General features: G+C 51.7%; 5 protein-coding genes and 2 pseudogenes across 5 annotated transcripts; 3 read left to right on the forward strand and 4 right to left on the reverse strand.

Annotated features, from left to right (window-relative positions):
• Nucleotides 1–4,605: 4,605 nt before the first annotated feature.
• Nucleotides 4,606–7,558, forward strand: SAPIO_CDS3892 (uncharacterized protein; the record flags this gene model as incomplete). The annotated part of the gene is made up of 11 exons (XM_016786576.1): nucleotides 4,606–4,622; nucleotides 4,700–4,740; nucleotides 4,797–4,806; nucleotides 4,915–4,934; nucleotides 5,003–5,119; nucleotides 5,178–5,254; nucleotides 5,482–5,598; nucleotides 5,657–5,987; nucleotides 6,051–6,148; nucleotides 6,206–6,626; nucleotides 6,702–7,558. 11 exons carry the CDS (start codon nucleotides 4,606–4,608, stop codon nucleotides 7,556–7,558), a joined length of 2,106 nt encoding a protein of 701 aa, XP_016643552.1.
• A 183-nt stretch (nucleotides 7,559–7,741) lies between these two features.
• On the reverse strand, nucleotides 7,742–9,607 carry SAPIO_CDS3893 (annotated as a pseudogene; the record flags this gene model as incomplete).
• A 2,721-nt stretch (nucleotides 9,608–12,328) lies between these two features.
• SAPIO_CDS3894 lies at nucleotides 12,329–14,296 on the forward strand (annotated as a pseudogene; the record flags this gene model as incomplete).
• Nucleotides 14,297–15,279: 983 nt separating this feature from the next.
• On the reverse strand, nucleotides 15,280–16,027 carry SAPIO_CDS3895 (Uncharacterized protein; the record flags this gene model as incomplete). The annotated part of the gene is made up of 2 exons (XM_016786577.1): nucleotides 15,280–15,328; nucleotides 15,384–16,027. The coding sequence occupies 2 exons, from the start codon at nucleotides 16,025–16,027 to the stop codon at nucleotides 15,280–15,282; spliced, it is 693 nt and encodes a 230-aa protein (XP_016643553.1).
• A 2,225-nt stretch (nucleotides 16,028–18,252) lies between these two features.
• SAPIO_CDS3896 (uncharacterized protein) lies at nucleotides 18,253–19,177 on the reverse strand (the record flags this gene model as incomplete). The annotated part of the gene is made up of 2 exons (XM_016786578.1): nucleotides 18,253–18,732; nucleotides 18,977–19,177. 2 exons carry the CDS (start codon nucleotides 19,175–19,177, stop codon nucleotides 18,253–18,255), a joined length of 681 nt encoding a protein of 226 aa, XP_016643554.1.
• A 246-nt stretch (nucleotides 19,178–19,423) lies between these two features.
• SAPIO_CDS3897 (uncharacterized protein) lies at nucleotides 19,424–20,153 on the reverse strand (the record flags this gene model as incomplete). Its single annotated transcript, XM_016786579.1, has 2 exons — nucleotides 19,424–19,859; nucleotides 19,930–20,153. 2 exons carry the CDS (start codon nucleotides 20,151–20,153, stop codon nucleotides 19,424–19,426), a joined length of 660 nt encoding a protein of 219 aa, XP_016643555.1.
• Nucleotides 20,154–22,461: 2,308 nt separating this feature from the next.
• Nucleotides 22,462–24,595, forward strand: SAPIO_CDS3898 (FAD binding domain-containing protein; the record flags this gene model as incomplete). The annotated part of the gene is made up of 4 exons (XM_016786580.1): nucleotides 22,462–22,495; nucleotides 22,574–23,196; nucleotides 23,266–23,559; nucleotides 23,639–24,595. The coding sequence occupies 4 exons, from the start codon at nucleotides 22,462–22,464 to the stop codon at nucleotides 24,593–24,595; spliced, it is 1,908 nt and encodes a 635-aa protein (XP_016643556.1).
• Between the last annotated feature and the right edge of the window lie 342 nt (nucleotides 24,596–24,937).

The raw sequence follows: 24,937 nt of genomic DNA on the forward strand, positions 1-24,937 counted from the left end.
ATCTGATCTAAACTCTCGCTTGTAGCGTAATGCCTCCGGGAAGGGGTCCGGACTCTCCTTGGTTGTGGGTTCGCTGCACAAAAACTGTGGAAAGAGGACTGGAGCACGATACAGGGCCGCATCCTCATGTCCGGCCACTAGGAGGGATACCGTGGGATGAATGGCCGATAGAGTCGGGATGTGGAAACGGGTATGGAGCAGTTCTATCCGGCGATGGCGCCGCACGCGGCATGAGCGGTATGATACTAGGGAAGGGAATGGACGATGGAGGGGAGCCTGACCCGTCAAGGTGTCTACCACAGAGGAGGGTTCCCCCATCGAAGCCCTCAACGTGCAGGTCCAAAGTTCCTATGTCGAACCGTTTCGCACAGCCATCGTCCATGTGCCTGGAACAAGGCAGGATCGTTAGCTTTCCGTTTACCGAAGCCCGCGCCTGAAGGTTAGCACAATCGGCCCCTACCGTCTTAAAGTATCCTTCCTCGCAAAGAGACGGCCGCAGTAGTCGCACTTGTGATGTCGCTCCTTAGTATGTACACTTTGGTGATGCCTATGAAGGTCTGTCTTCCGCACAAATTTCTTGGTGCACCCTTTCTCTAGGCATGGAAACGGATACTCTCGTTTTTCGTCGTGCGTTTCCATGTGAGCCTTGAAATTGTAGCTTCGACTAAAGAGCTTGCCACAGCCTTTGACTTCACATTGGAAATTGGCGTCTTCCTTAGTCGTAAGTCTCCTAGGAGCCCTTCGGGGGCGGTCGCTTCGAGACTTGCTGCCATAAATAAGAGACATCGTTTCCTCCGAAATACTCTCACCATGCGGCCCAGAGGCAAATCTCCCCAGCCACGGTAGCTGCCGTGAGTCGTTTAGAAACTCAGTAGGCCCTGCGAAATATGAGGCTTGATCGGAAACGAGTGCCGTTTGTATAGGTCTGGAAGGCCGGCGACGGGGAATTTCCTCATTAGGAAAGAGCCCTGGTGTGTGCGGTCTCAATCGGTCTTGACGAGCTGACCCCAATGGCTGGCAATCAAACGACCCATCAGGGAGAGAAGGAAAAGGCGACGGGGAATGAATTAGTTTAGCTATTCCCTGGGGATCGGGAGAGCTCGGTGCTACCGGCCCATGGGAGGAAGCTGCCGGGGACGGCCCGGATTCATACGGTGGCGGAATTAGAGACTCGAAATCCGAAAAGGAGTCGTAGCTATTAGCAATGACACTTGAGGCAGAGGAAGGGGAGGCCGCCATCATGACCGGTGTTCTCCAACTGGGTTCACCAGGTTCTAACCCGCTGCCAGACATAGGAGAGCAAAATGAGCCCGGCCGCGGGTACGATGTCTCCCCTTCGCTTAACCTGTGTGGTTGACCGAGAAGCACAGGCGAGGGATACCGATAGGGAGGGTTGTGTTGTTGTAGCGGTGATGGAGGTGGCGGGGGTAGTAGTACAATTGGAGACCTCGTAGGAGGCAGAGTCGAGAGATTCATAGCAGAGCAGTCTGGTGTCTTCAGCGACTGAGCTGGCATCGGAGTCTCCAATTCGCGGTGTCGAGTTTGAAAGCCAGGTTGCGACGAAGTGCTGAGTTAGCCAACCGGGTAACCAGGTTGGAGTATATTTGTACGCAGGTATGTAGTCCGTAAGGTATTCCGACCCGCTATATTTCTATATTTTCATGAGTAGGTAGCCTAACCCTTACGTGAAGGGACAATCCAACTGAAACTTGCTCGCCGAGGGCGCGGTAAAGGTACTGAGGGCCACAGCGGCGCAAGGTGTTGCTCTGGTCATGGAGTGTGGGTTTTCGCTGTCTACCACAATCCCTGAACTGAACGAGTGTGAGGAGATGCCGAGCTCTGTGGAAGACGTGTGGAGTGCTCTGTGCTCCGAAATACGCGGGTTAAATAATGGCGAGCAATGGGCCAGCTTTCACTTCACAGCGTGGAGATATCGGGGCCAAACGTCCATTCCCACGACCGGTGTTAGTAACGTAAAAAGTGTCTAGGGACGGTAATTATTGGACCGAGAGTGAGGCGGACTGTGGAGGAACCGAGGACGGCGGCGATTGGGCCCCTCATCAAGGCGGATTCCCTCGCACCCACCCTAGGCAGACAGGGGAAGGAGAGCTACATCAGGCAGTTGATTGAGAGCCATAAAAGAGAATATGAGCCCGCAATATAGCATGTACACGCCACGGGATGAGATGCTCCCGAAGATACTCGCCATCCCCCTTTCTTGGCGCGTGCCCCTTCTCCTTTCTGCACCATGGAAAGGCAGTTGACTGCGCCTTCAATATCTTTTCGCCATGAAGGATCTCCGACTAACATACGAAGAGTAGGTTGTACGCGGCAAGGGGTGCTAAGCACACACTGTCTGATAGTTTCTAGTCATGATCGAGGTGCCTGAGGACTGAACCGGGAGCACAGGGCTATATTTGAAATGAGCCGTGGGCCAAGTGTAAAGTGTGAGTGAAGGATTCGTCTTGACATGGGTCTTGGTGTGGTGTAGCGGTGCAAACGCTGGGCCTGGCGGCATGCGGGCTGACCATGGTGGCATGGAGATGGGCATTCGTTAATGGCGTGCCGCATTCCCACGAGATGGACAGAGCCTGCCTCCTACTTCACAGGAGACGGTACACAGCTTGCACAGTTACACGACCGCCCAGCCGCAGCCACGCTGTAACCTCAATCAGTCATGTGTCCCGTGGGACAGAAGGGAGCCCGAAAGGTGGGGACAAATAAGTGATCTCCTTGTCCCACCGAGTGTCAAACGCAGCACAGGTTTTTCGGGATGTGAATCCGCGATCATCTTCACTAGCGCCGGATACAAGAGGAACGCCCGACCCCGTACACAGGTACCCCCCAAGCGATGATCGAGTCCTCAACCGCGTTTGAAAATGGTTCGAGTCAGAGTCAACTGCAATCTGAGCCAACCCTCGCCCTCCCCCCTACCCCTCCACAGGTACTCTGGTGTGGAATGCTCGCACGGCCAGCCTGAGTTTTTCAAATGAGAGAATGAGAACAGAAGATGATTGATGCCCAGTAATGTGCAGCTCCCAGCCCTCTGATTGCTACTCTCGTAGCCATGTCGTCTCGATTGGTCGGGCTGGAACAGCGTCTGATTCTTCCGAGTGGTAAGTTTACGAAGTTAGGCGCATGGCATCACGCTAGTTGTCGTCCAGCCAGTGACGAGGCAGAAGGCGGGATGCATGCATCCATTACGGGCTGGACCCGCAGATTTCTGCCCGAATTCAAATTGTTCAATTGTTCGAGGATTGTTGTGAATGTGATGGTGAAGGAAGAAGCCACCCATCTGGCCTACCTGGCTCATCTCCACCCATCCATGTCTTAGTACAAACATGGTACGAAGGAACGTTGTACCCCCGCATGAAAAATGAAAGTCAACCCATTTTTCGCTACGGGCAGTTTCCTATTGATTTATAGAATATAGGTGAATCAATCGCATTTCAAAGACCATGAGCAGCGTCAATAAAGGGGAAATGGGGAAAAAAAATATCAACTTGGAAAGGGCTTCGACAGCGTGGCACAGCTAAATTTTTCGTTTCGTCCTTGGGTTCTGGGAAAGCCCCAGGGCGCCCAAACAACCAAGGGAGTGACTTTCGTCTCGGTGCCTCATAGTACAAGTACACACATTTCCGATCCGGCACAGGAGGGGCTTGTGTTACGTAGGGCTTCCTAGTACATTTGGCTATCCATGAAGGTTTTGTGACACCAACAGCCTGCGGGATTCTTGCCAAGTGGGCGCTTGCCGACATCCAGCCATTGATCAATGATTATGGAAGCACAGCCACCTGGATTTTCTGGATGCCCAAGAAATCGAGGTCCGAGTCGCCCGAGTCTCGAAGTCATGAGAGGTTGTCTGTACAATAATCTAGTTCTTCGTATTTGGCCTCGCCTCATGAAGTTTTTGCCAGGCTCCCAGGGGATTGAATTAATACATTAGATTCCGCCTTGAATTGATGCTACATCAAGGCTTAGACTGGAACAAAATTGACCTCATTTGGGGTTATTAATCTACCTTGACCACGGTTACACGCTAGTTTGCACAGCCAGCACATTTCACTCAAATCATCCCACCGACATTTGGAGGGTCTGCCTGGCAAAACAATACGAAGTAAAGGACATTAGTATCCATATTGATCTATTGCTGCTGTTCAGTTAATTATTACCAAGGAGTGTTATTATATGTGTGGTTGCAATATTCAAAGTGACGAGACAGGCTCCTTAATAGTATCACGTGATCTCGCGACTGTTTGGTGACTAACGTTCTGGGTACGTACAATTATGCTTCGAGTCCAGCGGGCATCTGCAACGAAGGAGATGCAAAGAGACACGCCCTACTGAAACCTCGATATATTTTTCACACCTCAGTGCTCGTGCTCTGTTCGTAAGTATCATTTGGTCAAATGACAACATCTCCCCCCCCCCAACCCGGGATAGAGGAAATCTACATCAGCATTAGTAATGCTCTCATAGATCAAGATAAATTCCCTTCGAATCAGCCTCGTCGAAGCTGGTTGTGCTGCTTTCCTCTGTCCGACTTGACTGCCCGGTTTAAGTGCCCGCTCCTTTGGCAGGCGTCTCTCGTAAACATATGGAACCATGAAGTTCAACATCGAGTCGGTGCTCCTCATTTCCCTGCCTCGAACTAGACTGTTTTTTTACAGTTCAGAATAAGAGCTGACTTGGGATTTAGGGACCTCGAGGTCCTCTTCCCCTACCCGAGAATATATCCTGGTATGTCATCCTACTCCCCGGGCATTACGGCAAGCATGGCTAACTTTACGATCCAGAGCAGTATGCGTAAGTTTCTTTCCTTTTCCATCATCGCGCAACAGGGATGGCTGTGTCTACCAGCCTGAGCAAGCTCTCTAATAATGCTAACTCTCGGCCTCTTCCACCCCATGCTAGCTACATGTGCGATCTCAAAAGTATGTAGATGAGCTGTGCTTGCCGCCCGATGCTGTTCTAATTGAAGATATAGAAACATTGGATGCAGGCGGCAACTGTGTTCTTGAAATGCCCTCGGGCACTGGGAAAACCATCTCTCTCCTGTCCCTCCTTATTGCCTACCAGCAACACTATCCATCGCAGCGCAAAATCATATACTGCTCTCGTTAGTATATCCTACGTATCTGAACTTCTGCAGATTCTCTGACCCTCTGCCGGTATAGGAACTACGTCAGAGATCGAGAAAGCCTTGGCAGAGCTGAAAGCCTTAATGAAATACCGCGCAGAGCAGCGGGGCCAAGTTGAGGAATTCAGAGCCCTTGGCCTCACAAGCCGGAAAAATTTGTGTCTTCACCCATCTGTAAAGAGGGAGAAGAGTGGAGCGATCGTGGATGCCCGTTGCAGAAGCCTCACAGCAGGCTTCGTAAGAGAAAAGAAAGACCGAGGAGAGGATGTTGAGCTTTGCATCTACCATGATGTATGGACCCGTGTTAAAACTTCATGACCACCGTCCTGACTTACATGCAGAACCTCGACCTCCTGGAGCCACACAATCTGATTCCAAATGGCGTGTGGACCCTCGATGCTCTACTCGCGTACGGCGAGGAGCACAAACAGTGCCCGTACTTCACTTCGAGGCGCATGGTGAGTTGCCTCGGCCTAGTTCACCCGCTTGGGTAAAGCACTAACCGGCCTGGGCTAGATGCAATACTGCAACGTTATTATCTATTCTTACCACTATCTTCTGGATCCAAAGATCGCCGAGCGTGTATCTAGGGAGCTCTCGAAGGACTGCATCGTTGTCTTCGACGAGGCGCACAACATCGATAATGTTTGCATCGAGTCTCTCAGCACAGACATCACCGAAGACTCTCTCAGGAAAGCCACCAGAGGAGCCCACAACCTGGAGCGCCGGGTGGCTGAACTGAAGGATACAGACCAGGAGAAGCTCCGAAATGAGTACGAAAAGCTGGTCGAAGGCTTACGTGGCGCGGAGGAGTCCCGTAGAGAGGATGCTTTCATGGCCAACCCGGGTATGGACTTTTCAAACCGTATTTTTTTTTCTCAGGGTGCTTCGAAACTAACTCGCGAGGTAGCATTGCCGGACGATCTTTTGCAGGAAGCTGTACCAGGAAATATCCGAAGAGCAGAACATTTCGTTGCATTTCTGAAGCGATTTATCGAATACCTCAAGGTAAGCTTCGACTTCTGCTTTTACGTACCACAGAAAACACCCACTGACCATGCCTAGACGCGGATGAAAGTCCGGCAAGTCATTTCAGAGACCCCACCCTCATTCCTGGCCCATCTCAAGGAACACACCTTCATTGAAAAGAAACCGCTCCGGTTTTGCGCCGAAAGACTGTCATCGCTCGTACGGACACTGGAACTTACAAATATCGAGGATTACCAACCCCTGCAAGAAGTAGCCATCTTTGCAACCCTCGTAGCAACATACGAAAGGGGCTTTCTTCTCATCCTTGAGCCGTTCGAGTCTGACACAGCGGAAATACCGAACCCGGTTCTACATTTCATTTGCTTGGATGCCGCAATCGCCATAAAGCCTGTATTTGACAGGTTTCGGTCTGTCATCATAACTTCCGGCACAATGTCCCCGCTCGAAATGTATCCGCGGATGCTCAATTTTTCTACTGTTGTGCAGGAATCATACAGTATGTCTCTTGCAAGGAGATCTTTCTTGCCCATGATCGTCACCCGGGGGAGTGATCAAGCATCCATATCCACAGGCTTCCAAGTCCGGAATGAACCAGGTGTTGTGCGCAACTACGGCACGCTTCTCACAGAGTTCGCCAAAATAACCCCGGACGGGATGGTGGTTTTCTTCCCCTCCTATCTGTATATGGAGTCCATCATCAGCATGTGGCAGGGTATGGGAATTCTGGACGAAATCTGGAAGTACAAACTCATCTTAGTAGAAACACCCGATGCTCAGGAAACCTCTCTGGCATTAGAGACATACCGCACAGCCTGCTGCAATGGTCGAGGCGCTGTGCTGCTTTGTGTCGCGCGAGGAAAGGTTTCTGAAGGTATTGACTTTGACCACCAATATGGGAGAGCCGTTCTCTGTATTGGTGTTCCTTTCCAGTACACGGAGTCACGCATCCTTAAAGCGCGCCTCGAGTTTTTGCGCGAGACTTATCGCATTCGAGAGAACGACTTCTTGTCATTTGACGCGATGCGGCATGCTGCGCAGTGCCTTGGTCGTGTCCTCCGAGGCAAAGATGATTACGGGATCATGGTGCTTGCTGACCGCAGGTTTCAGAAAAAGAGGGCTCAGCTGCCCAAGTGGATCAACCAAGGGCTCCTCGAGGCAGATGTGAACTTGAGTACAGACATGGCGGTGAGCAATGCCCGGAGGTTCCTTAAAGGCATGGCGCAGCCGTTCAGTGCCAAGGACCAAGAAGGGATAAGTGCATGGACATACGACGATCTGATGAAGCACAAAGAAGCCATGGAGATGGAGAAGATACGAGAGTTGGAAGCCCAGGCGAACGCCCCTCCGAAGCTGCCAACGGTGTTGGATGATGAATACGGAATAGACGATGGCCTGGATGATGACCTGATGGAGATTGACGGCTTTTAATTTAAGCACGGAGGGGAGCCACCATAGACTAACAATCAGTGGTCAATACCTCATAGGAGGGGTGAGCTGCTTGCTAGTAACCCTGGTCTGGTCCCCTTAATACAGAGATAATCAGAAGTAAACGGAGGGAACCGTCGCGATGATTAGATTATGCGTCTACCTCTATCCAACGCAAATTTACGCCTATGAAGGATTCGTTTCGAGATGCTGCCGAGGGATTTTACGGGCCCTCATTTCAGGAATGGTGTACTCCCTGCCAGGCCTCCGCCCAATTTCCACGCAGAGCATGCGGACGAAATCTTTGTGGCTCCAATACGAGCTGTGCGCGCCCAGCATATTCAGATACTGTATCTCCAGGGGCCCACTGCCGGAGTGAAGGTAGTAGTCAATCTGCGCATTGTCGTTGAGGAGATAAGCCTTCTTCTCCGCAACCTCCTCCCTCGTGAAATCGTGAACTTCAAGTTCAAGTTGAGACGGTAAACGGACGACAGGCGGCTTCACCTGAGACACACCGGTGAGGTCGACCTTGGACGGCTTTAATGGAACAAGGTGACGGACGACATTGCCCATCATCTCAACGAGAGAGCTGGTGGTGCTTGGAACGTAAGCAGTCCGCAAACTCGTAGCATACACAGGGTCAATGGTGCCGTTCAACAGATAGGCGATTGGATCTTCCTTCGCCAGAATGTTGTAGATGTTATCAACAGCCATACACCCCAGCGACCCGGCCTCCCCATTGATATCCTCTGCCGTGACGTCATGGGGGTCGGCTCCTGGCTTTAATCGACCGCGCCGGGGAAGTAGGGCTCCTCTCTCCAAAAGGAGGAAGAAAGCGGCCGGACTGCCAGCAAGGAATAGGTTAGTGGTATCGAATTCAAAGAAGTCGGTAGCTGGCACGGTTTTGGACGGGTCTAGTTTAGGAGTGTAGGTCGGTTGGCGCGAGAGAATGTCAAGGGCCATTGCGCTGCCAAGGGAATGAGCAATCAGATGAACACGTCCATAATCTGCGAATCCGGGGTTGTTTTGACACCAAAGGCGGTAAATTCGGTTGGCTTCGGCTACAAGGGCACCTATCATCTTGGGTTTATGCTGTGACATGTAGAAGGGGATATCGAACATGACATCGGAGATCATGCTTCGCACGGCCGGAATTGTGGGTGGCTCAATATCTTTTAATCCGAAGGCCGCCAGCGCTTCGGCGGTCCTGTCAGCCTCGGTCATGGGCCCTCCATCCTCAAAGGACAGGCTCTGACGCCAGTTTACGGGGAGCACCATAATGGCAGTGCTATCCTCCCTCAAGACCGCCTTGACTACGGGGGTTTTCAGCTCCAAGTTAACGGCACGTCGAAACGCATTGATGGCATGCGTGAAATGGAAACTTTCAACCCTTTCCGCAAATTTTTGTCCAATGCCGTGTATTACAAGCACGAGGTCGTTAACTCGAGCCTGCTCTTTGTCTGATTCACAGGCCGCGCAAGGTCCCGAGTCCGCAGTTTCAGGTGCCGTCTCACCAGGTGAACTCGAAATGCCCACCGACGCAGGGCTCTTAGGCGTGCCCTGTTGATCTCGCGCGTCTACGTCAAAACCTCTAATAACGGGTATTCCCACGGTTGACCCTTTTATGATTTTGGCGGCAGGCCGTCGTCCGTAGTAAGCCGATGGCTTGAGGCTGGGTTTAAGCAAAAAAGCCAGCCGAGCGTCTTTGAAAATCACGTGGTAATTTGCGAAGCGTCGAGGCGTTTGTGATGTTGCTGAATTGTTCGGACCGCCTTGCGGTGGTACCTGAGCACCCTCGGCGGCGGCTTCGCCCCTAAAGCATCGAGCCGCACAGAAGGGGTCGACGGGCGCGTTCCAGACCCGTTTGCCCAAAGGTTGTTTCCCAGATTTCGAGGGTTCCAATGGCCAGAGGCGGTACGAGATTTTTTCCTCGCCGAGGGGACCTACTTCCACGGCGCATCGCAGTTCGTCCGCCCATGTTTCAGTCCAGGGTCGAAGCTCTTGGTAGCCCGCCTCGAGATGGTTTGCAACTTCGACCGGGACTGGTTGCATCGAGTCCCTTGATGCCGTAGTTAGTTTAAGAGAACGTCTTATGTGGTAACGTACCATGCGGCTCACCTATAGAACCATGTAGCTCGAATAACCACGGCTCTGTCATTGATCGGCGACCAGTATATAGGCCTCATTTGGAGGGCAGGCAGGGATACTGTGTGTAATCTGGAAGAGCCAACAACAACTTCTGTAGTTGAATGTAGGCGGCGTAGTGTCTCAGTAGGGGCCGTGGATACAGCTCGGCCCAAACCCGGTTGAGAACGTCTAGCTGACGACGTTTCAGTCTCGTTTCTACCACAGGCTGGGTGCTCTTTGCGGCTGAGAGTTGGGGGAGAGGTTCCGCTGGATAAGGATGCAGAGCTGCCGACCCTCATGAAGGGTGTTCCTGATATTCCGTCATCAGCTAGAATACCTCGTGCGCTGGCCAGTACATTGACAGAATGACGAGAGCCATCTGCACTCTGATCTGTGGACAACGTAGCGTGGTAATTGTCCTTGGCTCCAGGCATATCTCTGCCATTCAATTCGAATCCTTGTGCACTAGTATCATTTGGCGGCGCCCGGTTCGCGTGGCCTGCTGAGGTGCTCTGATGTGTTCGAGAGCCTGGGTTGTCTTGGAGAGCTGTCATGCTCATCATTACCTTTTGGGTGACGCCATCGAGGCTAAGCTGGTGGCGGCTTCTTCTTAGGAGCGGACAAAAGGCTTCCCGCAGCTCATTATCTAAGTCCTCGAACAGTTCGGGACAGCAGGTTTGTGATGGTGAGGCAGCTGCATCGGAGGTTGTGACATCCTGGTTCACTGCTCGGAGTGCTCGGGGATTCACTCCGTGTTTATCACGGTGTACGGTTGCTAGGTACTGAATGATGCGGGAAAGCGTCTCGGCGTGAGCGTTTGTTAAGCCGGTGTCTAGAGCTGGATATTCCTCCGCCGAGACATGGGCTTGCCGGTGGCATCCATTGATAAGTGAAAGCCATGCATTTTCAAGAGCAATGTTGTCCACCAGCGAAAATGGTTGGAGTTCGCCCTTGGTGTGTTTAGCTTCAGGTAAAGAATGGCTCGGGTTGCCCAAGGAGTCAAGATCATCGATAGATGTGTGTGATGAATAGAAGAACCGGGCCAAGACGGGGGGTAGTGTGTTTTCGTCGTATGCGGCTGGAGGGGGACCTGCTGGAGCCAGTCGGCACGAGGAAGAATAGGTGTGCCGCATCGGTCGAAGATGAAGGTCGGGGCGGCGATGGAGGAGGCAGTTAGATATGGGGGAATTCGGTTTGTCCAACAAAATGTGTCAGTTCATGTCCGCGGCGGAAGCAGATCTGAGCGGACTCGAAGCAACTGGATTATGAAGTTCCCATTCGACTAATAACGGGAGGCAGCAAGATTAAGGGCTATTGTTTCCAAGTCGCTGGTCGGGACAAGTTTTAGATGATAGACCAGACGCGCGACGTCAAGCTAATCTTGTTCGATGACGTCGGATAATTTGAAGTGTTCAGAAGATGCAAGCTATGACCCTGCTGTTCTTATGTAATCCGATCTTGGCTGGTGCCTGGTGGGGACAATTGGGGTACGAAGTCGGAAGTCGGAAGTACATTGGAGAGAGGGATCAATTGATGCAGGAGCAACAAATTGATCAATGGAAGATTGAGAACTCCAGCGACAATATTGGAAGCCCTATTAATTCTCACACTCTCTATACCTCGATTGGGGGGAGCTTTCCTCCCTGCAGGGTGCTCATAATTTCAATATCAGGGGCCTAGACTTCATTTCCAACACAGAAGCGACTGGGTGATCATGTCAAGCTCCCACTGTAGATGAGGAACAGTTCAGATTCATGGCATATCGTCCGAGTATACAAGTACTGCAACTGCACTAGTACACGACAGGCACTAGTGTCGCCAACTGTATTTAAAGGCGCTAGTTGACTGCGCGGTAGTATTGATGTAGTATGTCCAGACACCGTACTAGTTTAGTCCGCAACAGAGGTAGTATACACGAAGATCGACTCATGCTCAAACGATATGCTGGGTATCTCAGTACGCCAATAGGTAGTATAAATATACATGTAGTGTACCCTACCTCGGTCGTGTGAGGAGTATTAGATACAGGTGGACACTACTACGGAGTACTTATTAGCCTGGCGGTGTGGGTCTCCTACATCCACCTTCCCCGCTCGAACTGCAACATTGAACCAACGAGCTTCAATCATCACCAAGAGTTGCACCATATCACTTCCTTCGTGATAAGGCGCGAGGCCAGAGGCCAACCCTTTTCCTTCGTATTGTCCTTACCATTCTGTCGTCTGCCATGGCTTAATCATCATACAATATCTTGCTTGCCGTTTCGTCAACAGTGTTTCGTGTGCATGGCAAACTGCTCCAGTCGACACCTCTACATCCCCTCACGCTTCATTCAGTGTACCCGACGTGCCCCGTACGTGTCCCGTGAGCCGCCGAACAACCGACATTCGACGTTCAACGTTCTACGTTCTTGTTGGTCTCGCGTGGCCCACGCTTTTGCTATCCGAAATCCAGCTGCCGACACATGGGATAATTGTCGCTGGTTCCCGTCCGTTATAGGCCTAATGAGATCCCTCAAACTTCATATTCTATATCGTCGATATTGATAACCTGAACTGTCGTTCGGTGGTTCACACTTTTATGGTTCTTAGGCTTCTACGATATCCAGCTTCCTCTCCTCCGACCCTGCTGGTGTAGCCGTCCAGAATGGCGACGATTGCTCTCACAAGACCACTTCCCCCGCATCGGTCCACGTCCGCCGCAGTCAGCTCTGTTGCCCCATCCATTAGTCTCGACGGGCGGACTCCCTCTCCTCCGGACCCAGCATCTTCAAGCCCCGTTACGGTGCCTAACAAGCATATACCATATTGCCCACCCGGCTCTATCACGACCAGAGATGAGTGTAGCGTAGAAATCAGTGGCGATCAGAGATCACGCTCGCCATCGCTAGAACCAAACTCATCTGCCTCCGCCTCACAAACTTCTTTACTCTTCCCGCCTGATAGATTTAGTCGTATCGAGTCCGGCGCTCTTTCCCTATACACTATAAGCGCTGGAGATGTTGCGGCATCGTTGGAATACTCTTCGCATCAGCCCTTGCCTGACCCCGGAAATGTCTTTCCTTGGTTCCATGGCATCCACCCACAGAATCATATACAGCAAGCATTCTTCACCACGCGCCATAATGCTTCCCGCGCCACGCCCCTGTGCCTGCGGGGTGTCACAGTGGTCAAGGCCGATGGTGACCTGACCATTTCCCGCCTCAAAGGGGCCATTTCCGCAGACGAATTCATGCAGCCGGGTTCTGTCGCTGAATTTATCGATGTCGACCCTCGGGAGGGTTTCTCCGTGCGCAACTTCCATATCCAGGCCGCAAAGGCAGCGATGACATCAGATATCATTGTCTACGGAGAGGATATTTCTGCCGTCATGAAGGTTGGCTGGAGTATTGCGGAAGCTCAGCATAGGTGGAGAAATGCGCACGAATCCACGGGGCAGGCCTTGCCGAAGTACAATACCTTCATATGCGCATGTCCGTTTAGCGAGTTTGAAGAAAATTATTACAAGTTCGTTGCGATTGACTCCGAAGGCGGCGTAACGGGGAACATTGTCGATTTCTTCGTACAGGAGAGGACGGAAATGTACTGCATGTCGAAGGCGAGCGAGATATCCCACAATGTCTGGGTTGGGCCGACCCCCTACCCCTCTTCTGAAGACGAGCAAGAGTTCGACATCCTAATCGAGTGTAGCGATCTGGGCCATATCAATCCTGGAGCTCTGAGGGCCGTTGCTGAGGGCGACCCCGGAGCTTCAGATCGAAAACATTTTGACTTTCCATCATCTGGAAGCATCCTTCCGCCGACTTGGTCTCACGCCGAGGCCGACGGTATTCTTGAGACTTGCAAATGGATTTACCACCTCGCTCATGGCGTATTGCCAATATCTTCGCCGAGGTCTGCGTTTGACGAGGATGAAGAGGCGGATGCCGACTTCGAGAGTGATGCGGAACATGTCCACGTGCCGCAGCGGAAGATCCTTCTCCACTGCGCCGATGGCTATACCGAATCGACCATGTTGGCCATAGCTTATTTTAGCTATAGTACAGGGCGACCTGTTCCGGATGCCTGGCTGACGCTGCATACGGAGAAAAAGCGCAATTTCTTTGCCTACCCCGCCGATGTAGCCCTTCTCTCAACCCTTGCCGCGCGGCTACTCCAGGAGTCTCCAGTCTGCTCATCGTTAAGTTTGGCTGACTTAACCGGTCTTATCAAGACCGAACCGCCTTGGTTTACTGGACTAGATGGATCTTTACCCAGCAGGATTCTCGACTACATGTACCTCGGAAACCTTAGCCATGCAAGCAACCCTGACCTCCTCCGGGCCCTCGGTATCGGCCAGGTCCTCAGCGTTGGAGAAACAGCCTTGTGGAAGGATGGTGAACACGATAAGTGGGGAGTGGACAATCTCTATACGGTTGAATGTGTCCAGGATAATGGAATTGACCCATTGACCGACGTATTTGATCGATGCCTTGAGTTTATTGGTAAGTTACAAATCGTGGCCTTGAGCACAGCACTCCCTCCCCATCTCATCTCGTCACATCTAACGATCGACCCCGAAACCCAGATCGCGGGCGCCGCAACGGGACAGCCACTCTTGTCCATTGCCGAGTAGGGGTATCCCGAAGCGCTACAATATGCATTGCTGAGGTCATGCGCACCTTGGACTTGTCCTTTCCCCGTGCCTACTGTTTTGTGCGGGCACGCCGACTCAATGTCATTATCCAACCTCACCTACGATTTGCTTACGAGCTACTGAAGTGGGAGGAGACACTGCAGTCGCGGAAGGACGGCGGCTCAGGGTTTCAGCGTGAACTGGAATGGGGGGAAATAGCTCGAGAGATCGCACTCATGAACCGACCCTACGCCAACCGATGATGCACATGGGTACGAGGTTATGACCAACCATATCTGGCGACTGAAGTGATTCCCCCTCCCCTTCCCCCCCTCCCTTTTTTTTTTTTTCTTTTCTTTTCATGAAGTATGTTGAATGGTTACAACGATGCGATTATCTTGATGAAACGACGTTATGTTTTGGGTTTGACGGGCATTGGTTGATAAGACTACGTTTGTTGTGCTCCCCTTTCATCAACTTTTCTTCTATGTCAACGCAGTGGTACAGTGCTGGCGCATGTCGTTTTTCTTTCTTTTCGTCTTCAGGGAGGCTAGGATTGTCTTTCCTCTCGCGAGCGTCTTCGCCTAATTGAATATATCTGGAAGTGTTGGGCTATGCCTAGCGTACACCTCATTTTACCATACGACTCACGCTACATGTGACTAACTGCCTCTATGCATCGTAGATGAGAATTGGTCTTTCGTCTTACGGAGGGTTGCATGTACGCCACTGTGGCTGTCGAGAAGGAAACATTCGCGGACAACACCGAGGACAAGTGGGTAGTATTAACTAGATGAGCAGATGAAGTCAAGCCTACCGTCTCTCATAAATTGGAGTTGTCAACCGAACCCCGTACCCTTCAAAAAGGAAAGGAAAAAAAAAAAGCCATTATAAATGAAACTCCGGGTGGCAACTCCGTAACCAAACCGTATCACCCTGTTTCCCCTGTCTGTCGAGACCGCGAATAAAGTCTTCATTAAATACTACGACCCGTATGATAGGGTGTCGAGTTTGTCATCGCCATCGAGGACGCTGGTTTAAATTAGCAAGTGAGTATTAGAAGCGGCAGGGGTAAAAAGAAACGTACGAGAACTTCATGGTGAGACGCCCTTCTCCGCCGGTTTCCATATCTATCTCGAACACGTAAAAGCCACCATCGCTGGTGATAACCATCACCTCGGGGCTATTGCTTCTCATGGCCACAACGCTTCGCAGGGGCCCGGTTGGAGCCGGCTGCGTCGTAGACGTGGTTGCCCGCGAATGCGTAGAAGAGCTAGCCGAAGACTTTGGCAACTTGATGTAGGCAAAGTCCCTCTGAGGTTCCCACATTTCTGTGACGGTTTGCGGAAGATATGAGCCAACAACACCTGCTACACTGCGGCCCATAATCTGGGAAGACCTCCGCAAGATGCTGCTAAAGGAACCGCTCTGCCTCCTCGTCGCCCCTCCCGACGAGCCGCCTCTTCCGCTAGTGGGGGCTGGAATATCTGCCGCGTCACTGACAGGGGAGCCAGCTGCACTGCCCGTTGGCGAGTCTCCAGAGCCATCATGGCTGCGTGGTCGGGACCATCGGTCATTCCTCGACGATGTTGATGATTCCAAAGCACCTGAGACGGCGTGCAAGGCCGCTGAGGAAGAGCTGGAAGTTGTAGCGTTGGCCAAGCGGAAAATGTGGACAGTATCTGACACCGAGGAAACGCAGAGAAGAGTGGAAGTGGGGTTGAAGGACATGCTATAGATTGTGGATGGATACGTTCCACGGCGGAATTGGTACAATTTCTGGCCCTTGGGAACTGAAAATACGCGTATGATGGTCCCCATTTCGCTTGCTGTTGCCAACAGGGTTCCTTCACTGTTGAGGGACACGCAACACAATGGAGACTTGTGAGCCTCGATGACGTTTACGGCTTTCAGCGTTAGTGTATCGAAGACAAGAACTTCGCCCGAAGTAGGCGGAATATATGTAGATAGTGGTGGCGCATGAGATGGCCTTTTATCCCCCGTGTCTTCTCGGGGTTTCGGTAAAGGGTAGGCAAGATAGCAGTTCTGAGAGGACGGAGACAAGGAGCAGATCGCAGTCGGATTAGGTGAGGTGGGAATTGTGTAAAGAAGCGACATGTTTGAGATATCGTAGAGGTATATTTCATCTTCGAGGACGACGGCTAGCCGTTTGCGATTCAGACGTACGGCAAGGACGGCGGAAGGAAAGGTGAGCTCGCAGATTACCGATGACCTCTAAGTGGGAGTTAGCGAAGCCGTTACACCTTGAGAGCGAGGTAGACCAAACAACTGAGCAGATAGTCCCCAACCTTTGTATTTTGTATTATCAAGTGCCTCGGGGATAGTATCAAAGCCACGAGTGACGTGGAAAAGAGCATCTCGATGATGGCAATGTTTCCATCGTCACTGCTGAATATTTTTGAAAACGGATCGGTATGAAAGATTCGGAAGCCTTTCGATGTACCTACGATGATCGGAAATCCATGTCATTAGAAGTAGCTCCGAATAAAAGTCGAGGGTAAAGGGAAAGCGCGAGAGTCAGGGTCATCTTACCGACTGCCAGGCAGCTATGGTCCTGGTTGAATGTAACAAAGTTGAGCGCTAGATTTGCCGTCATGGCCGCGCGATAGAGATGTGTCGTGCGCGGCAGTGGAAGTATGATGGTAGAAGCAGAAGTTTTCTGTGATTAACAAGTAAGGGAGGGTGGCCGAGGAGAGAACAAGTGAGCTCTCAATATATCGGCAAGTGTGTGCCATGGACACAATAGAGCTGTGGTGCTGAGATGCTCCAAGGCGCCAATGGGTTTGTTCCAGGTTCCGGGGAGCTTTGAAGTCGGGGGGTTCCGCAGCAAGCAAAGCAACAATGATAGCATCAATCAATGAGATGAGTGGCGGCAGTGGCTAGTTTAGCACGCACCCAGACTTGGACTCTGACCCCGCCTACGAAGTAAAGCCAAGGTCAGAATTGTACCACCTGTGCCACCATGCCGGAGTTGTACTTTGTAGCGTCGACTTTGTCATCATAGTGGGGCAGAATCAACATCGAACAATTTGAGTCGAAGTGCGGCCAAGGGATAACATTAAGGTCTTGCGGGAATGGAGTTCCCATTACAAAGGCACCATGTCCACTCTTGCTATCTAACCGTTGCAGTCACAAGAGGCAAGCCACAGTTATGGGTGTGGTCAATTATTGTCATTATTAGGTAGGTTGGGTTTACAATGGGCCCCTTACCGTCAACCCTGGGTATAGTGGCCATCCCGCTTATTACTGCCTTCTGCTTCAGACGCCTGGTGATATTGATCCATTTGGTTCCAGTTAAGCTCTTCAGGTGATGATTCTCAGCTCCAAACTTTGAGGCAAATGATACTCAACGGAGGCATGCTCGGCTTGCTCCCTGGGTCAACAGATCTACATAAGTACAAACCAAAGCCGTTGCCCACAGGGGCCAGCATTAAAGAAATCAGCCCGCACTAGCGACCACACTTCCGATATCTTGATAGATGATGGCTCACGTAGCAGTTATGGACTAGTTGGGAAAGGCAAGGAAGAGAGGTTAGGTTTGAAGTGGATTGCTGTTTACCATCTTCCGCTTGCTCGGATTAGTCTTCAGCTTCACATTTTATTCTCCTTTTAATAGGGGCCGAAAGGTCCGATTTTATTATGATTTTGGCCTGTCTAGTCCCCGGATGGTCCCCTAGTAGATAGACGTGTGTGCGTGTGTGTTTAGATGCCTTGAGTGATCGAAGGGTGAGATACCCTCCTTGGGACGTGTAAAACACAGCAGCCAAACGCGTGAAGGAGATTGGCTTCTAAGGGGGGGAAACGAAGAAGGGAAGAGAAAAAAAACGTCTTGGGCAGAGTCTGCATCAGATAAACGCCCGCCACACCTAGCCTTCCGATGGCTAGCTAAGGGTACCATGGAGCGGCTATTCTCCCGTAGCCTAGGTCCTCTCTGATTACCGGCGACTTTTCGAGATTTCCTTCGAAGGACCCTCCCACTGGGCGTTGACTATATCGGGAACAGCTAGGCTCTCGTCATTTCCCGGACGGTTGGCCTTGTGCTGCTCCCTCTCGACGATGACTTTGAAAAATTGCGCCACGTGCTGTAGAGCGATATGCTGGACTTCGGGAACGCCGAGAAGGTCAAAGAAAGATTGAGCCTCAACGAGCTGTTTGGCAATCACCACATCTGGCTGGCAGTAAGTGCGGACACCCATAGCCCTAGCGTTGACCTTCATCGTATGAAGGAGTCCGCTGATTTCGGCTTGGCTGTTTTGGCGTTGTCCGTAAAACCGGAACTCGTGAATATGGAGACGGATGAGCTCGATTTGAGTTTCCAAATCAAAGCGAAAGCCTACCACCTTAGGTCGCCCTTTCTGGGTCCAAGCATCGGAAATTTTTTTCAGCTTGGCGACGTCAAGGCGACCATTGTTGAGCTGGACTGTGATGTAACCATGCATAGCGCAGCTGAGATAGAACTCGAGTTCGCAATAAAGCAGACTTTGTTCCCGAGGATCGAGGGAGATTACGATGTTGTGACTTGGCTTTTTTTGCCCGCTCACTCCATGAAACCTAGAATTTGAGGTTGTCTGGTAGGTCCCGATGTCAGTCCAAGCGAGCACCGAACACGAACAATTCAGTAGGAAGAGGTGAGGTGAATGATCCAAGCGGTAAACTAACCATTTCCTTCGCGATTTTCTTCACAATCTCGAAAATACTCCTCTTTTGTACATCTCTTTTCTTCTCTGGAGTTTCCCCGGTTCGCTCAAGCCATCCATTTTGGCCGAACATGACCTTCTCCCCCTTCTTGGATGTCGGGTGACTCTGATCGGCGAAAAATGGCGTCAGCGGAGAGTACAATGTTACTTTGTGCGATTCCATGACCGCGGTACTAGCATTCTCTGAAGATCTAGCAACATCCTGCGTAGAAGGGGGGCTGGGCTGACCAGGAGCGCGGGACGATTCCTGGGTATCTCCACCTCGCGGAGAGAGCATCCACTCGCAGTAACCCTGGAGAACAGGACATCCGTGGGCATCCCGACAGAATTCTTTCTCGGAACGTGGGACTCTCAATGGGCTAACCAAGGCCGTCGAGTCCCTTTCCTCAGAGTACACGGATTCGGAATCCTAGACGTAATCCGTCCTCTGAGGACCGGGTCTTTGGGCCCTTGTGCCCTCAGCCAGAGACTCATCGACGTCGTTGTACCGCGTATGCGCTCCGAGGCTTCTTTCACCGCCTGTGCCAAGACTGTGGGGTGGGACTTGATGCCTTCTTTCGGCGAGAGTGGTTCGCCTGTCAGAGGAAACATTTCCCAGCGACAAGGGGGACGGCCTTTCAGTGTAGGCGAACGCGGGGGTTCGGAAAGGGGCCTGGGCCTTTTGGGGTACTTCTTCAGCAGCATAGTGGCGTGGATGGGGCTCTACAGCCAAACCTCGGGGGGCGGCAGTTGAGTCGTGGGCGGTTCCCCCCAAGTCGCCGAATGGACTAGCTCGCTCGGAGTTCCGGAATTGGGGCTCAGGATGAGATATAGCAGGCTGGTTGGAGACTCGAGGGAGGCTGAACCTAAAAGAATGTAAGCTAACGAGAGCCTGGAAGGACATCTAAGTAATGTAGAAAAAGGGGAGATCTATACTTTCTCGTATGCCCCTTCAACTGTCTTCCTCCTTCGGCAAGAGCGCCGTTCCGGATCTGCACACGTTGTAGGAGCGGGTGCCGCTGAGGTGACGATGATTGAGGCGTAGCTCGCGGAGAAACGGTGACGAAGTCCCCCCGAATAGGGTCGAGTAAGTCCTCGTTTGGGATATGATACCCTTCGGCCGTTCCATAGCCATGGCTAGGCTTCTTGTCATCTGCCATTGTATGTTACTCTGCTTTGTGGACTTGCCGCTGTCCCTAGACGATGTGATGGGATGGAATAAGGGGAAGGAAGGCTACAGAAAAAGAAACGGGGAATAAAGAAAATTGGAAGAAGAAACCCTCAAAAGAAGGGGAATTATGATCGAGATTTTGCTGCTTTAGGTCAGAGAGACTGTCTGGTTTTTGGGAGATGGCTGCAAGTGAAGAAAGGTTCAATGGACCTGACAGAGGGTATGAAGCTCAAAGGAGAAGGTCAAAGTGGACTTTATGGGAAAAAAGACGAAGGCTAATCATGATTGACTCATGTCCAGCATCTCAACTACCCTGCGATGGTGTTTCCTTAGATTATACAGCACCCGTTGTGGAAAGCAGCCTCAGGATCACGTCGCGGAACATTCTGTCTTGCGTTTCCAGGAGTTTACCTCGTATATTGGTGTAAGCAATCCTAAACGAATCTTGGCCCCTGGTGAGCCATTTGGGAACCAACAGAGGGGGGGCTGCAGGACTCTATGCCATGCACATATGTATAAGAGCTGGATGAGGTTCCCTTGACCCTCTATCCTTTGTAACATGTTGTGAGGGAAGGAACCGGGAGCAATAGAACACGAGTCATTGTCGAGATGCCGTCGGTAGATGTGTGTAACAAGATGCTTAGTAGGCTCAACTTCCCCAATGCCGACATATCGAAGTATTCAACGATTCTGCAGAGTCGAGAGTCGAATCAACTGGTTGGTTGAGCCAGGCTTTGCAGGAAGGCTATTGGCAGGCACCATTGGTTTCCTCAACCGCCTTGAGGACCAGGAGATGCTAATAGCAGCTCTCTCTCTGCCCAATGCCAGAAAGTCGCTGCGTCCCCAGGGCTCCGCGAATTATGGGTGTATTATCATAGGAGGGACCAACTCCGTTAGTGAGCGACCTCCAAAGAGCCGTAGGAGCACCAAAACAGCGGAATCCTGAACGATCCTTCGCGAGGTGTTGGTGCCCAGGAGGGTTTTGAGCGAACGGCTTATGCCGCCGTGCTCTGCGGGTGGATTTGAAAACCAGGATGGTGTTGTAGCTCTTGGAGGTCTCATGAAACCATTCCTAGCGACGGACTGGCGCACAGTCCGCCATATCCCCAGATCAGGTGGGCAAGCGGGAGAAACTGGCGATGGCAATTGGCAAGGTCATATTCGATCCAATGCGAGTAATTGAAGAGAGCTTGGAATAATGAGAGTTGGTGAGAGCTGGCAAAGAGAGCTTGGACAAAAAAAGACGAAGAGAAAAAAAGAAAGCTCTCGAGCTTGGCTGCATGACTAATCGCTGTACAAAGGTAAAGTCACTCAGACATTGCATTGAAGGAACAAAAGCTTAGTTCGACATTGGACAATGGACGATGGACAATGGAAATGTTCGGGATCACTTGAGTGTATAATCAACGACGTTTCATTCTTCGCATGCAATATGGTCCCATTTACGCCACCCCAGCGACCGACGGAGGTGCAGTGGGCTGCAACCCATGCAAGGGTTTTGAGCCTGGCAAAGCAAGGACTGTGTGCTCCGTAGACTGGCAACCCCACACCCCACATGGGATCAATTGATGCGCTTTTGCCAGGATGAAATGAATTGTCCAAGGTTCATTGGCTGGCGTGTCCGGCCCCACAAGGAGAAAGACTCCCGACTCCATTAACCGATAATCTGTGCCGATTCCACTACCCGAGCGCTAATGGGGGAAAAGGCAGGGTCCAACATGGCGTGGCCCATACTCTCGCAGTCTCGCCCCCCCGCCATCGCCGGGCATATTGGTCGGCTCTCACTTTCCTGTCGCCCTTTGGCTCGGTTTAACCTAGCGGCTCTGCGCTGGTTGCTCCACCTTGAGTGAATCGATTCTGGCAGTATGCTCGGCCAGAACTTTCCCCTCTCGTGACCTTCACTGTCCCTGACTCCCTGGTCGCCCAGCCGGTGGATCTCGCGCTTGTTATTCGGTTGCCGTCGCGGCCAGCTACTCTGGTCTTGGTGTAGCTGGAATGCGACCTTCCCGAGTTTCTATGCCGCCCACATTGGGCCTACTCCGCAGCTTCTGATGCTCCTTGCTCTGCGCATGGAAACTGGCGGCTGTTAGGCAGTTCCCACAAGCCCGAGGTGGAAGTTATTATATTAACGCCGTGCGCGCATCTCCCTCGAGGTTTTTTTCCTTTAGATGTTTAGAACCACTCTTCTTTTCCTGTCCATGCCAGCTCTATAACCATCTCCCTCCTGTAATTAACCCTTTTCCTTCATATTCTGGCACATCCATCCCTTTTTGAATAAGCAGTACCCGCGATCAAACATGGCCTCCGCACCAGAAGGGTACTATGACATTGGTAGGTGACAGTTTCTGCTCTCACTCTTGACGCGGCGAATCAACTGAACTCTCGGTTGCTAATTTCGCTATTCTGTAGTCATTGTCGGAGCTGGTCCTGTCGGACTCATGCTCTCCACCTCCCTCGCACGATGGGGCTATAAAATTAAGCACATTGACAATCGCCCGGAGCCCACACCGACCGGAAGGGCCGACGGAATCCAGCCGAGATCCCTCGACCTGCTCCGGAACATGGGCCTGAAGCAGCCACTCATGAAATTCAAGCCCGCCAAAGTCTACGAGGTCGCCTTCTGGGATCCTCCCAAGAATAAGGATGGCATCATCCGAACCGGTACTTGGGCTAGCTGCCCCGACTTTATCGATGCGCGTTATCCATTCACCGCCCTTATCCACCAAGGCCGAATTGAGACGGTTTTCATCGATGACTTGCGCGAGAATGGTGTCGAAATCCAGCGACCCTGGACGATAAAGGGATTCACATCCGATGCGAAGAGCAATTCCGAGTACCCCGTGGAAGTGCGCTTGGAGCATGTCGATGGCCTCGCTCGAGAGACGGTCCGGGCTAAGTACCTCTTTGGTGGTGAGGGCGCTCGATCTTTCATTCGAGAGCAACTTGGGATTGCGGTCAGGCACAAGGACCCTATCGAGCACGTCTGGGGAGTGATGGACGGAGTTGTCAAGACTGACTTCCCCGACATTAAGGTAAGAAGCACCGTGAATCCCGCGCACGACATTCTCTTAGCGTTCGTATCTGACACGCATTGTGCTTAGATGAAATGCACAATCCACAGCCATCATGGCTCGATCATGATTATCCCCCGAGAAGACAACATGGTTCGTCTATACATCCAGATCGCGTCTTCATCGGAGCCCGACTGGAACCCGCGCAAGACAGCCACTGCCGAAGAAGTGCAGGCTTCAGCGAAAAAAATCCTTCAACCCTATTCCATTGAGTGGGAGTCAGTTGTTTGGTATTCGGTTTACCCCATCGGACAGGGTATTTCGGATCGGTACACCCTTGACAACCGCGTTTTCTTGGGCGGCGATGCCTGCCACACCCACAGCGTAAGTCCTTCTCTCTCCGTCGCCAGTATTTTTGTCGCCTAAGATTGCTAATCTTTTTTTTTTTTTTTTTGTCTTATAGCCCAAGGCTGGACAGGGAATGAACACGGCGTTCCTGGACGCTGTGAATCTCGCTTGGAAAATCCACCACGTGGAGCAAGGTTTCGCTTCCAGGGATATCCTCAATACCTACGAACCGGAACGGAAAGAAGTCGCCGAGACCCTGCTCTCGTTCGATAACAAATACGCCAAGCTGTTTTCTCAGAGGATTCCCCAAGCCAAGGAGGTGGAAATGGCCTCGCGAACGGAGGATCAATCTGCCGACGACAATGAATTCGTCAAGACTTTCAAGGAGAGCTGCGAATTTACGAGCGGCTACGGTGTTGCGTACGGGCCCAATGTGCTGAACTGGTCGCCATCCCACCCTGCCAAGTCAACTCTTATCCACCCTGCGGGGACGAAGCTACGGACCGGCCGTCTTATGATCAACGCGGACGTTACAAGGGTTGTGGATGCTAATGTCATCCATCTTGAGCATGCCGTCCCCTTCAACGGTTCGTTCCGCATTCTCGTCTTCGCTGGCAACCCCTCCAAGACTCAAACCGCGCTACGGGACTTTGCCCGCGCCCTTGAGCGAAAAACCTCCTTCTTCACGGCCTACAGGAGGGCCGATGAAGCGACCGTCACACACCATGAAAAGCACAACCCCCACAGCCGCCTCTACACTTTCTGCACCATCTTTGCTAGCAGGAGGAGCGACGTTGAGATTGTAAGGGACGTACCTGGCGTGCTGGCTCGATACCGAGACCACATCTACGCTGACGACCGATGGGACAGGCGAGTCCCGTCCGCCAAGGCCGCCGCCCACGCGAAGATGGGATTGGACGAGGAGCGTGGAGGTGTCGTGGTTATCCGGCCAGATGGTTATGTAAGCCTGGTGACCAGCTTGGTTGAGGGTACTGGTACGGCGGATGCGCTGGATGAGTATTTTGGAGCCTTCAGCACCAAGACGCTGGGTGACATCACGGCGCAATTGTAGAAGCAAATTGACACTTCTCATCTGGCCGAGGTTGAAAGAGCAATGGCATGGGCAGTATGGATTGTTAGCGCCACCTTTTGGAATTGTTGGTTTTGATTTCTTGTGTATTATGACTTCTCGATATCAATAAACTCTTGTTTCCGATTATGAAGCTATCAGCAAACTACAATATAGTTCATGGGCAAGAATGACCTGGCTACTGCACATGTTGAATGTCGAAACGTGAAGTATCTAAAAGTTGTCGCAAGTTCGACGACGGAGGTGTTGAACATTCGCTTCTTCGGTGTATTTAATTGCGAACTAATTACCTGTGTGCATAGAGGTACCTGTGTACACAAGTAC

This window comes from Scedosporium apiospermum (genome assembly GCF_000732125.1).
Source record: "Scedosporium apiospermum strain IHEM 14462 chromosome Unknown SEQ_SAPIO_0090, whole genome shotgun sequence".
Taxonomy (NCBI): Eukaryota; Fungi; Ascomycota; class Sordariomycetes; order Microascales; family Microascaceae; genus Scedosporium; species Scedosporium apiospermum.